Source organism: Nannospalax galili, unplaced genomic scaffold (genome assembly GCF_000622305.1).
Source record: "Nannospalax galili isolate Female #2095 unplaced genomic scaffold, S.galili_v1.0 scaffold490, whole genome shotgun sequence".
Lineage (NCBI taxonomy): Eukaryota > Metazoa > Chordata > Mammalia > Rodentia > Spalacidae > Nannospalax > Nannospalax galili.
Window position 1 is genome coordinate 3237997 of NW_008329666.1, and position 13020 is coordinate 3251016.

The window sequence follows — 13020 nt, forward strand, 5'->3', positions numbered from 1 at the left end:
AACTAAATGTCCATTGTAACAATTTACTGTGGGTTTCATATTGGTGTCTCATGGACCACTCACGCTGGGGGAGAAGCCAGCTGCCATATGTCAAGGGCATTGAACAAGCTCTCTGTGTACATGAAAGGACATTTAAGCTCCCTGTGGATAACGGGCACAAACCCACTGGGCATGTCAGTAAGTCACTTTGGAAATACTCTCCAACTTGGCCAGGCTTTGGAGGACTGCAGCATGGTTGACAGCTGACAGCTGATAGAAACCTCAAGGAGAATGTCCAAGCCAGAACTACTTTTCTAGTTTGTTCCCAGGTTCAAAATCCACAGATACTGTGTGAGACAGGTGCTCCCTGTTCAGTAGCTACATTTTGGCATAAAGTGCTACGAAGCATCGATACCGAGCTATTCTTTTTCTTCTGTTTTTCAGTGCTGACAACTGAATCATCCTGAAGAGTTTATGTTCATATCTGTGACTGATTTGAGGCTTGGACTTGCCTTTTCAGGTTGGGTGGCATAGACTCAGGCAAGGAGCAGAGGGCAGAGCTTGGGGAGTGATGCTTCTCGTGACAGAAGTGGATGCCTTTTGCTCCCCAAATGTGGCAAGTAGAGACAGTAACTGCTGACTTGCTTCTACATGCACTGGATAGGATGTCTACAAGAACAGCTGATGGCAATATTCCTGGAGGGTGCTTTGTTTATAACTAGGGACAAAATGAAGCTTTTGAGCTCCCGTTTCCTTCTGAGAAAAGATGCACCTGGGCTCCACCTTTTCCGCCCACCTTACTTCAGATTTCCAGCACTCTTTCATGTTTTTTTTTTTCTTTTCCCCAGAGATAGCAAATGTCATTCTGTTCAAGGGGAGATTCTGTCTCTTCATCTTCTGGTGAGGCTCTCTGCCCAATATCTGATCTCTTGTCCCATTCCACAGTCGTGCACTGTGACTTCAGAGTCTGAGCTGCTTCCTTGGGCTCCCTCTGCTTTGCGTTCTGTATTCATTCCCAAGATGCAAGACACTCACAGTTCCTTTTTAATGCTATAAAAACCTGGGCCACACTTCTATTCACTGTCGGATCTTAGTGCCTTATACAATAAAGGCTCATTAAGTATTGTTTGAAGGAAATGTTACTCCAGGCATTAAAACAAAGCAAACAAGCCATGGCTAGGTGTGATGGTTCAGGCCTTTAATCCCATCGCTCAGGAGGCGCAGGCAGACAGATCTCTGTGAGTTTGAGGCCAGTGAACTACACAATGAGTTCCAAACCATCTGGGGGCTACAAAGGAGACTGTTTCATAAAACCAAACCAAACCAAAATACCAAAAAATGAAACAAAACAAAACAACAACAGTAACAAAACCTCCTAAACAAACCAAAAACAAAAGCAGATGCCCAGAATCACAAGGATAAAAAAGTGTGTGGCATGTGTGATTATTTGTCAAATTAAAGACTGAAGCTTTATTGGGGGCTAGAGAGGTGCCTCAGTGGTTAAGAACACTGGTTGTTCTTGCAGAAGACCCAGGTTCGAATCCCAGCACCCACATGGCAGCTAACAACTGTTCCAGGGGATCTGATGGCCTCTTCTGTCCTTCTCAGGCATTGCATGACATGGGTGCATTTACCTACATGCAGGCAATACACTTATACACACAAAATAAAAATAATAAACAAAATATTTTTTAAAATTGAAGCTTTATTAAAGTAAATGCCTATTCCTGTCAAATTTAGTTTAGCTCAATTTTATAGGATGTGTATTTTTAACTTTAATTCTTTTAATGTGAAATTAAATTTAAATTTATGGAAATAGAAATTTCAGTCTATATTGCTCCTGGTAGCCTTTTTGTTTCATAATTGCAATGATAAAACATTTGGGACCACAGAGAGTGAAATACCGATTCAGAGCTCATGACAAATCCCTGTGGAGCAGAGACAGGGCCTGAACTTGGGAGCCGGAAGGTAGGAGGGGCCCTTTGACTTTGCCTCTGGCTGCTCTCCCTGGGCCAGGCAGATTAATGGCTGTGTGCTTGCGTGTTCTGCAGAGCATCATACTCCCTGAGGTGTGGTCAGCAGCCTCCCCAGCAATAGCCAGCTCATCCATCCAACCCCCTTCCTGCATTTATTCATCTAATGTTTACCAGAAATCATGTCGAATTATTAGTTAGAGACAAAAGGTAGCACTGTGTGCAAGAAAAACAAACACCACAGCAAGAATAGCTTACTGTGTGATAAATACTAGCTAAAACTAAACCAAAGGTATATCGTGAGCTTAAAGGGAGACTAACATCAGGGGGAAGCTCTCTGAAGCAGTGATGCCAGCTTACAATCTCCCTTGTCAGAGCGCCGAGGGCAACGGAAAGTGCGGTCCTGGAGCTGGTGTGACTGGGTCACAAAGCATCTGCCCCAGAGCCCACAGGACCACGGTGCGAAGGGGACATGCTTTGTACTACCTCACCATTCCTGCTTCCAGATTTCATTCTCCTTGTGTAGAGTGAGGTCTGTTCATGATACATTGTTCTGCCCTTTTTGGGGTTACTTTACACAGATTTCCTTCCTTCCAGGATCACCTGGACAGGCAGCTGATCGTTTTTATATTAGGCAAGATCAAGGCTGTTGCACTAACAACATAAGTCTTTTTTTAAGACAAGGTCTCTCTGTAACCCCAGCTGGCCTAGAATTCACTATGTAGACCAGGATGGCCTTGATCTCACAGAGATCTGCCTGCCTCTGCCTCTTGCCTCCTGAGTGTTGGGATTAAAGGCATGCATTAACATGCCTGGCTATGCCTAGATCTGAGTGTTACTACCCAAGGATTAGCAGGAAGCTTGTTGTGCGAAACTAGAGTTTAGAGAGTTAAGCTAACAGTGTGATTTTTCAAAGCCAGTGCATATTGTCTGCCTTCTGGTTGGTAGTTGTGTCAGTCGCAAATTGGAGACTGGAGCTCCTGGAAGGATAAGATGTGTCTTTAGCCATGTAGAAATTTAATGAGGATCTCCTTTCAACAGAGTTTCTTTCTTTCTTTCTTTCTTTCTTTCTTTCTTTCTTTCTTTCTTTTTTGTTTCTTTCTTTCTTTTTTTTTTTTTTTTTTTCTTTCTCTTTTTGAGACAAGGTCTTCCCGTAGCTCAGCAGAGTTTCTTTTACGTGCTTGGTACCCCAGCAGGGGGGAAAGTGTATATGGTAGTCTTTGAAGAAGGTAGGTGGTAAAAGAATATGCTTTTATTTGTCTGTTGGTTCCCAAGCCCTCACCATCTTAGAAAAACAACAGCTGGTATTAGAATATTTGTTGAGTGTCAGGTACTTGTTATAATGTTGTGTTTAATTCTTTCCATGGCTGGGTGTGGTGGCGTATACTTTTAATCCCAGAACTCAGGAGGCAGAGGCAGGAGGATCTCTGTGAATAGGAGGCCAGTCTGGTCTACATAGTGAATTCCAAGACAACCAGGGTTACACAGTGAGACCCTGTCTCCAAACAAGCACAAACAAATCTACAACCCTATGATTATCCTCATTTTACAGTTAAAGAAAATAAATCACAGAGAAAATGGACAATTCATAAATGACAAAACCAGCTGCATACCAAGCATTCTCCTGATACAAATATCCCTACACAGAAATTCTAGAAAGCTTTCTGTCACTGTTCATTAAATTACACACCATATTTCCTGTTTCACCAGATATCAGAAGCACTTAAGCAAACACTTGTCTTTTATAGATAGATGGTCCCTGATCTGTGTTGTTTCAACTTAATGTTTTTTTTTCTACTTCATGGTGGCATTAAAATCATATGTGTTTGGTAGAAACCATTCTTCAGTTTGTGTGTATCTGTGTGTGTGTGTTTGTGTGCTTGTGTGCATGTCCATGTCTATGTGTATGTTCACTTACGTGCATATGGAGGTCAATCTCAGGTGTCACTCCTCCTGACAAGGTCTTTCACTAGGGCTCGGGTCTCACCAATTCAGTGAGGCTGGCTGACCAACAAGCCCAAGGGATCTTTCTGTCTCTGTCTCCCCAGTGCTGGGATCACAAACACATTCCACTACACCCAACTTTGGCCAAGATCCTCAGACTTGCACAGCAGGACCTTTACCGAATGAGCTCTCTCTTCAGACCCCGCATTGGAAACATTTTTTCTTTTTCTGGATTACAGCATGTGTTATCATACTCTCTTGATGCTGGGCAGTGGCAGGATCATAGCTCCAGCCACAGGATCACGAGGGGACAACTGGCACACTCCAGTGTGCCATGCCGTTAGATGATGATGCTTGGTAGACTCTGCACACTACTCTTCATCTCAAGGCTCTTTAAATTTACATTGGAGTTGTGGGAAGTAACCTCATCATGAGTTGTGAAGTATCTGTCCACTTTATTGGAAACTCACAGTTGTATAAGGAGTCAGTACAGGGTTGGCCATGCCAGATTTCTCTTTAAAACTTGCTCCTTCAAACAACATTGTGTCTATTTCTGAGAGTTCCCTCGAGGCACTAAAAATTACTGTAGTTAAGATGAATAAACTGAATTAAATGACCTTTGAAGATCTGTTTGATTTTTTAAAAATAGCCCAAATAATTTGAATCTAAGCCAGGTGAAAATATTCAATGACGTTACATAGGCATAAGTCTGGCGGTGTCTTCACCCCTGACCTAATTTTATTGGTTTGATTTTGCCATACAGCAACATTGAAAATGTCATTTCTTTCTCTGTCACTTCCTCTCCTCGTCTAGGCAATGTAGAGAATAACTGTAACTGAAATAATGAAAAGAACCAGGTTATTGAAACATCCCCATGAATCAGTCACTGTGCAAACAGAAAAGATAGCCATTTTTACTGGATCATTTGTAAGTACTCATTTATCATGTGTGGGAATTGCACTCCCTCTTCCCCCACAGAGTTATAGAGGTGGCAACTCCTAAAACTTTCAACTCAGTTCTTCTTGCCTGCTTTTGATTTTGTTAAACTTGCATGTTAAATGAACTAAGAGGAAGTCATATGAAGTCAAATGAAGTCAAATGAACTAAGATGAACACATCTGATTGATTAGAAAAATCTATTAAGGGGATGGAGACATGGCTTAACAGTTATGAGCACTGACTGCTCTTGCAGAGGACCTGGATTCAATTTCCAGCACCCCCATGGTGGCTAACAACCATCCATAACTCCAGTTCCAGGGGAATGTGATGCTCTCTTCTGACAGCTGCAGGCATTGCATGACATGGGTACACTTATATACACTATATATATATATAATATTTACATAATATGCATGATATATATATATAATATTTACTTTGTGTTTATGTCCTCTCCAGTAAGAATTCCAATAAACTCTATTGTGTGTAATTACCCTCTAAAAAGAAAAAAAGTATGAGATTGGTAATTTATAATTATATCAACTGGATCCTTGAATATATATAGTCCAGGAAGTGAAAATTTACTGCTTTGACTAAGCAATAATGAGAAATAAGTTCATCATTTGGAAATTACACATTTAATGAGTGCAAAAATTTTCCATAGCCTAACTTCTGGCTCCATGCATTTCAAGCCCTTGTTTCTCTTCCACTGCCCGCATGGTTCCTGATTCATAGCACCTTTAGGGAATGTTCATATGTTATCTCTGGCCTTGTTTCTGTGTGCCATAAGCAGATTGAATTGATTTAGTAAGTGCTGGGACTATTCTGGAAAGCCGTTCCAATCCCAGATGGCCATCAAAGACTAATGTGCACATAGAAATGAAGGCAAATCACAGGAATATATTCCACTAACTTTTGGCTAAATGTATCTCCAAACAACTTCCCCTAGATCAGAATGCCAAAAATGCCCATGGCTATCTGACCAAAAGGGAAGTGTGACAGAGGGAAAATTGCAGAGGAAAGATGGCAATCACAGCTGCACGAAACTGTTGTCTGCAAATTTTACAAAAATGTTGGCGTCCCTCACTAGAACCCCTCCAGGGGCCTTGGAAGGAAAGAGAAGGTAAAAGGTTAAGCAGTGTTGGCTTTGAAAAGGAACCAAAAAAACCAAAACCAAACAAACAGAAAGCCCCCAAACCGAACCGAACAAACTCAAACCAAAAACAAAAGAAAACCCCCACTCACAGGCAATACATTATGAAAAATGGCTAACCTAGGACACAAGGCCAAGGAATATAACAAGGTTGCTGATTAGAGGGGCTGGAGTGGGGATGCAAGAAAGTCCTTCAGAGGCCATACTAAACCTTTCAAGAAGGTGCATCTTGAAAGACAAATAGGAATCTCTGACACAGTCACGAGAGAGAGGGACTTGTAGCAGGTTGGAAAATCAGGTACTAGGGTAAAGCACATGTCCTGGAAATTTGTTGCATGTTTTGTGCAAGCAGGCTAGGGGAGTGTGTGGTGATGTTGGCTGAGAGACAGTAGCTCCTTCTCTCCTGGCAATCACACTGAGGTAGTCTATTCTTTCCTGCTTGGAAAATTCTGCCTCTCTTAAGAGGCCTAGTCTGTGTTTAAGCTCCTTGTCCGAACATCCACAGCCCCGTGTCCTGCATCCCAGTACTCTTCTTTCTCTCTGCCTCTGAATTTTCCTGCCCTTCACTCTCCTTTCTGGGGTTCTGCAGTGTTCCCTGCCACTATGGCCTCACTCATTCACAGAACTACCTGCCCCATAATCAGGAAACAAAGGATGTTGTATGTCCTCTTAACTTAGTTTTGCTTTCTTTGACTACTACCAAGTCCTCCTTGTTCCTGGAGAAGAGGGAATGTTCACAATTCTAAACTCAGCCCCTCTGCAGACTTTAAATTTCACTCCTGTCCTAGGGACTCCAGTGGACGGGAGTGAAAATGGAACTAGGTGTGCTCGCTTCCCGTTCTTCAGGTGCTGGAGAGTGCTCCTGTTCTTTGCTCAATAGCAGGGGTATGCTTGGCTAAGCAAGAGCAGAGCTCTGGGAGAGGGGAGCGCTAGGAGGAGGAAGGCAAACATCCCTTCTTCTACCCACTGTGGCAGCTGATAGAGTGGAGGAGTGGAAGGAGCTTTGCCCAGATCACTGCAGGGCTGCACTGCCCTCCAAAGTCATTGTTGATGTTTTGGAATGGTCCCCAAATCCGAGCTGGAAAGGAGTCCTCAGGCTTGGTTGGTCCTCCTTGCCTGCATTCCAGCACAGTTCTTCCTCCTCTTTGTCTTGTTTTATTGCCATCATGAGCCTGGTGTGTGTCCCTAAAGCCCATGGCGTGTGCCCCTAACGCCCACAGTGTGCCTTCTGCACTCATTTCATTGATTAACTTTCATCTTGGCCTAATGGCTGGTTGGCACAATGAATTTCCCAAAGCCACTCAATGCAATAGCAATTCTTGGTTTTCTATTCGCTGAATGATTAAGTTATGCAACTACTGATTTGTCAAAGCTTTTCCCAGTCAACAATCCATAAAGTTGCAGCGATTTATATTTTTTACACAGCTGTCCAAGATCCTGCTTGAATCCCCAACACCATGTAGAAAGCCAGGGATGGCCACAAGTGCCTGTACCCCAGTACCACGAGGAACCAAGACAGGAGGATCACTGGGGTTTGCTGGCTGCTGGCCTAACTCCAGGTTCATGACAGGTGACAGACCCTGTCTCAAGGGAATAAGGTGAAGCGTTAGGGCAGGAGACTCAATGTCCTCCTTTGGCCTCTGCTTCCATGCAACCTGCACACACATATGCTACACCACATACCACACATACACATACACACAAAAGAAGGATAAAAATAAAAATTTTAATATTTCACATGATATCATTATTTACAAAGGAAACATCTTAGAGTCTATACGTTATCAAAATTAACAAAAGAGATTTAGAAAATATGCTGAATATAAGATCAATTTAAAGTTATGCCCACACACATGCAAACACAAATACATACATGCATGCACACCAAACACATGCACATGCAGAAGTACCCGAATCAGTTTAGAAACGCAAATAAAGTATTCTACAACATTAACGAAATAATTGCAATAAAAGTGTCTTTACAATTAGCAACACAGGTATAGAGCACTTAGGAATACATTTAATGAATGATGTGTAAGATCTTTATATATAATATTCTAGAAGTTTTGAAAGTTATTAAAGACTGTATCAAGTAGAGAGATGCATCATGTCTACTAATAGGTCTATTTGTGCTGTGAAAATGCCAAATTTCCTTAAACTGAGCAATTGGTCAATGATATTTTAGTTATAAAATAAATATGTTTGCATGATGAGTCAATCCTGGAATTTAAACAGAAGAACAAATAGTTGAGAGCTCTGTACTTTTAACTTAGTAAGCAGACTTATTTTATGAGATTTTTTTTTATTACAACATGATAAAAATTAACATGATAGGGGCTGGAGAGATGGCTTAGTGGTGAAGAGTCCTGATTATTCTCACAGAGGACCTGGGTTTGATTCCCAGCACCCACATGGTGGCTATGAACTGTCCTTAACTCCAGTTCCAGGGGAATCTGAAGCCCTCTTCTGACCTCCGCGGCATTGCATGACACCGGTGTGCTCACCTACATGCAGGCAATATACTCATACACATAAAATAATAAAAATAATAAATAAAATATAAAAAAAGAATGTCCTTTAAAAAAATTAACATGATATATGACAGGACTGATGCTGCAGATTAGGGGAAAAGGTAAGGCTGTTCAATAAATTATGTAGGACAATTCATTATCTGTATGCAAAGTATAATTGTTTTGATTAACCACCAGAAACAAAGAGAAATTCCATATATAGGAAGGACCCTAGTTCAAAAGGAAAAACACTTTTAGAAGAAAATATGTAAGAACATTTTTATGACATCAGAGCAGGGAAAGATTTAATGAGTGCATTCCTTAAAGAAAATGATTAATATATTAAAAATGAGGTATTAGCTGTAGAAAGTATGAAAAGACAAATTCATATGGTATAAAAATGTTACAACACCTGTAACTAATAAAAAAACATCACTTCCTGGAGTATTTAAAAAACCGTCAAACAGAATGAAAAGGATAGCGACCCTTCCTACCCAGTGGAGGAGAATAAACATGACTGAGCCATGTTGAAATGATGCTCCTATTGTTATCAATGAGACATACACATTAAAGCTACATCAAGATAACATTTCCTATCATCCAGATTGGAAAAAAATTAAAAGGCAGACAATTCAAACACTGCTGAGGCCCAGAACCACTGCTGGTGATCGGTAAATGACACAGCAGTTTGGAAAACAGTGACATTAGTGGGGGAAGTGAATAGTATCCTTGATATCTGATGAGCAACCTCTCTTTTAGGTACATACTTCAGAGCTGCTAAACCTAGCATGTCAGTAGACAGGAGCTCAATGTAGCTTTTCTTGCATGAGCAAAGATAGTGGAAGGAACGCACAGGGAGGCCTGAGTGCTCATCTAAAGTGAACTCACATCATGACACTCTTGTTCTCTCTCAATGCCTCCTGTCATACTTGGTAAAGAAAGCTAACTTTCATCATCCATTTCTGACCTCATCAGGTGCCTTTCTCTCCAGGATTCTCAAGGTTCAAGATCTCCCTGACCTCAGAGCAACACACTTTTTCTTACACTGTTCAATACTGACTCTTTCCATCACTGAAGTTGGGTTCAGTATACCTTTCTTTGGGAACCCTTTTCTTACCATCCCAGTTAAGCCAGTTTCCTATCTTATTTTCCATCTCAGCCTTGGCTTGTTTCCTATAACAAATATTGGTTTTTAAATTATGCATTTATATATGTATTATGCATCTACCTGTATTATTCTTTATTGCAGGCCTTTGACATTGAACATGATCTTCATGAAGGCAGGGACAATCTTTCTCTTGCTCATGACTGTAACTTTACCCTGTGCCTCCCACAGAGCCTAGCATACACCAGTTGTTCAATAAACTCTTGTCGAATTACACGCTTGAATAAAAATACTGCATGAACTCTATCTGCTTCTATTTAAAGTAGGTAGTTGTTCTGAGAGTACACCTTCTCAGCTAAGTTCATGGGAAGGATAATGGGATACCAAACAGCCTCCACCACATAAATTCCTAACATATTTAGAACATAGAGGGGTGTGCTTGTTTGTTCTTACTTTTGATCTGAAAAATTTAACTAATGTGTGCCTGAATGTTCAAAATATTTTCAGTGATTTTACATACAAAGCATGAAAATCTTTTGACTAGATTAAAAGTTTCTCAATGCCTATACTATTTTGGAGATATTCTGTGTTTTTTAAGTTGTTTCCAATACATATTTGAAACTAGCACTTATAAATGCTGAGGTGGAGAGTTGGTGGTGAAAACTGGAATATGTGGGTGACATAGGCTTGGGTTCTTTTGGAAATATGTGAGCATTTATGTTGGTGAAGTCTTTTATTTTTTTTAATTATGTGTATATGTATGTTGGGATGGTGTGCATATGAATGCAGGGCTTGCAGATACTGGAAAAGTTTCCCTGGAGCTGGTGATTGCGAGCCACCTGACATGGGGGCTGGGAACTGAACTCGAGTCCTTCAGAAAAACACAAGTGTGCCTCACTGTTAAGTCACCTCTCCAGTCCCCTCTTTCTTTTCTTTTTTCTTTTTTTCTCTTTTCTTTTGTATCTTTTCTATCTTCTCTTCTCTTCCCCTTCATTCCCTTTCCTTTCTTCTTTTTATTCTATTAATTTATTCATCATTTTGAAAGTTATGTTTATTAAATTTACTTAAATTATAACTTTTAATTTATATTCGTTTGCTGATGCACTGTCTTTTTCTTTTTATACTCCAAAGAAGAGCTTGCATGACAGTCTATTTAACAGACAGGTTAAGCAGACAAAGCATTTGAGAGACACTTTAAGACCCAACAAATAGGGAAATAAGGATTTTATATTTTTCAGTCACACAAATCCTGCTCTTGCTCAGCCAACCACAAAGGACCAGTAGAAAAATTAAGCTAACATGAAACTAAATCTATTACCAGTAGTCTACACACATTCTTCATCTCTAAAGTTTCTTTTAAAGGACTACTTAACTAAAAAAACAAAAAGAACTATGTAACTTGATACTCTGATATCTGTGAATATCATTAAATAAAATGGAATTTATTCTTTAATTTTAAAAGCTATAACTTAAAGCACTTTTATAGGAATGATTTATCCAAAAGTTATCCAAAAGTGAAGTCTGGCTGGGGATTTCTCTTCTTTTGCTTTTACTTGGGAAGTTCACAAAATTCCATGAGGCACTTTTGCACTCATTTTCTAGTTCTACTTTAAATTTACATTTTATAAATTACTAGAGAATTATTGAGACTAAATTAATAAGAAATTGAATTTTCATTAGAAATATGTACACCTTGTCAGAGTGGTGTTGGTGTGGCTAATAACATTTTCAATGAAAAATCAATGTGCTCTGACTCTCATAAGTCACCGGCCAGCAAATAGTTGAACCACATCATGGCTAGCAGTATTTTAGTAGTTAAGTACAGAGGCAAAAAAGAGGGCAATTGCTTTAGTGTTTTAAGAACGGCTACTTAATAATACTTTAATAATAACCCAGGGATTTCTGAGGTCAAAGTTTTGGTTTGAGTATCTGGCTCCACTTCCTGAAAACCTGACAAGTTAAGAATTTAGGAGCTGCCCAGTGTCAGTTATCTAATACGGAAAAAGTACAGAAGACAAAGAAGATTTGTTTAGTGGTGGCAATGATTGTGTTTTCATCTCCCGTCCCTTCTTTCAAGTCTTCAGGTCCCCTGGGCAGGGTGCCTGGCCTCTTAAGTTCTCTCTCCCTGGCCCAGTGCTCCTTCAGAGAACGGAGTCAGAGCTCTTCCAGAGCCACCTGCTGGGTAATCAAAGTGGTCTGGGTGACCAGGGCCAGGTTGTACCCACCTGAGAAACACCGAGCCCGGGCTGTCGGTAGAGCTGTGCGGGGCGTCGGCACCAGCCTTCCTCGGGCTGCTGGGAGCCTCGAACCGGAACACATTGTCACTGGATGACTGTCTTTTCTTCAGCATTGTACCCTTATCTGTCACCTCATCAAGAAGTCAGCTCAATAGCTCATTTTTAAAGCTCACAAATAAAATGAAAATCGGGGTGGTTCAGCTGGGCACAGCTCCTGCCTTGCAGGAAGCGCCTCCCTGATCCAACTCAGGCAATTTTTTTTTTATAGTTAATGAGTAACATATCTGTATGACACAGCATGACTCTCATCCTACTGACATTTGCTCTAAAAGAAAAATAAATGGATTTGGGAAATTCAGCTTTCAGTTTACTGATGTAAACATCACTGAATCTGTGGACTTAGGTAGAAAACTATGGAAAAATAAACAGTTAAAGAAAAACAACACGGAGGAAGAGAGGCGGATGGCAGGCAGACATTAAAAGCAGGATGTCTTTGCTAACCACCTGAGCCTAACCCGCAGGGTGAAGAATGTGGATGTGCTCTCTGCCCCACAATAATCTTAGCCATCCAGGATGCTGGTGGAAGGCTGCATGTACCCTGGTTCTTGGGACCTGCAGGCTTTTGCAGTTCTGCTGGATAAGTGCAATGTCAGTGGAGTCCCAATGCTCTGGCTGTAGATTCTGCTGCGTTACACATGGCCATGACCTCTAACAAAGCAACCGCAGCAAAGACATTAGGCAGCAGGAATTTGAGTTCAGCTCTGGCTTGCTGAGTCTGCGACTTCAGGTGGTCCCCACCCTACTGTGCTTGGTGTCTATCTCTCTTTCTCACAGGAAGAGAAGACAATTACATGGAAGAAAGTCCTGCAGCAGTTTAAGCATGCACTGCTGTTACTATCTAGATAGACCTTGTACTAAACCCCAGGAAATCCAGAAAATCAATTTCTTTGTGTTATAGTCTTCAACCACTGATGCTTATGTGCAGGAAATCATCAGTGTCCTCCACTGATGTTTCTAGCAGAGCGGAAAAGTTGTTCCAAAGCAGTTATGATCTCTCTTCTTGTGGCCTTTGGGATCAGTGACAGTACAGATTCTGATTGTGGAAGGGAGCAAAGTTTCCTGGGAAATCAAACCTTTAGCCTTGGCCTCATTATCCTGTTGCTGATACCCAGGCAGGGGC

At 40.9% G+C, this 13020-nt stretch overlaps 1 protein-coding gene across 1 annotated transcript in view; it reads right to left on the minus strand.

Moving 5' to 3' along the window:
• Positions 1-12051, minus strand: part of Gramd2b (GRAM domain containing 2B) — a 115825-nt gene extending 103774 nt beyond the window's left edge. The window contains exon 1 of the mRNA XM_029567368.1: positions 11829-12051. Within this exon, the coding sequence (XP_029423228.1) occupies positions 11829-11953 (125 nt within the window). The 5' untranslated portion in view covers positions 11954-12051. The remainder of the gene's footprint in view (positions 1-11828) is intronic.
• Positions 12052-13020: the final 969 nt, after the last annotated feature.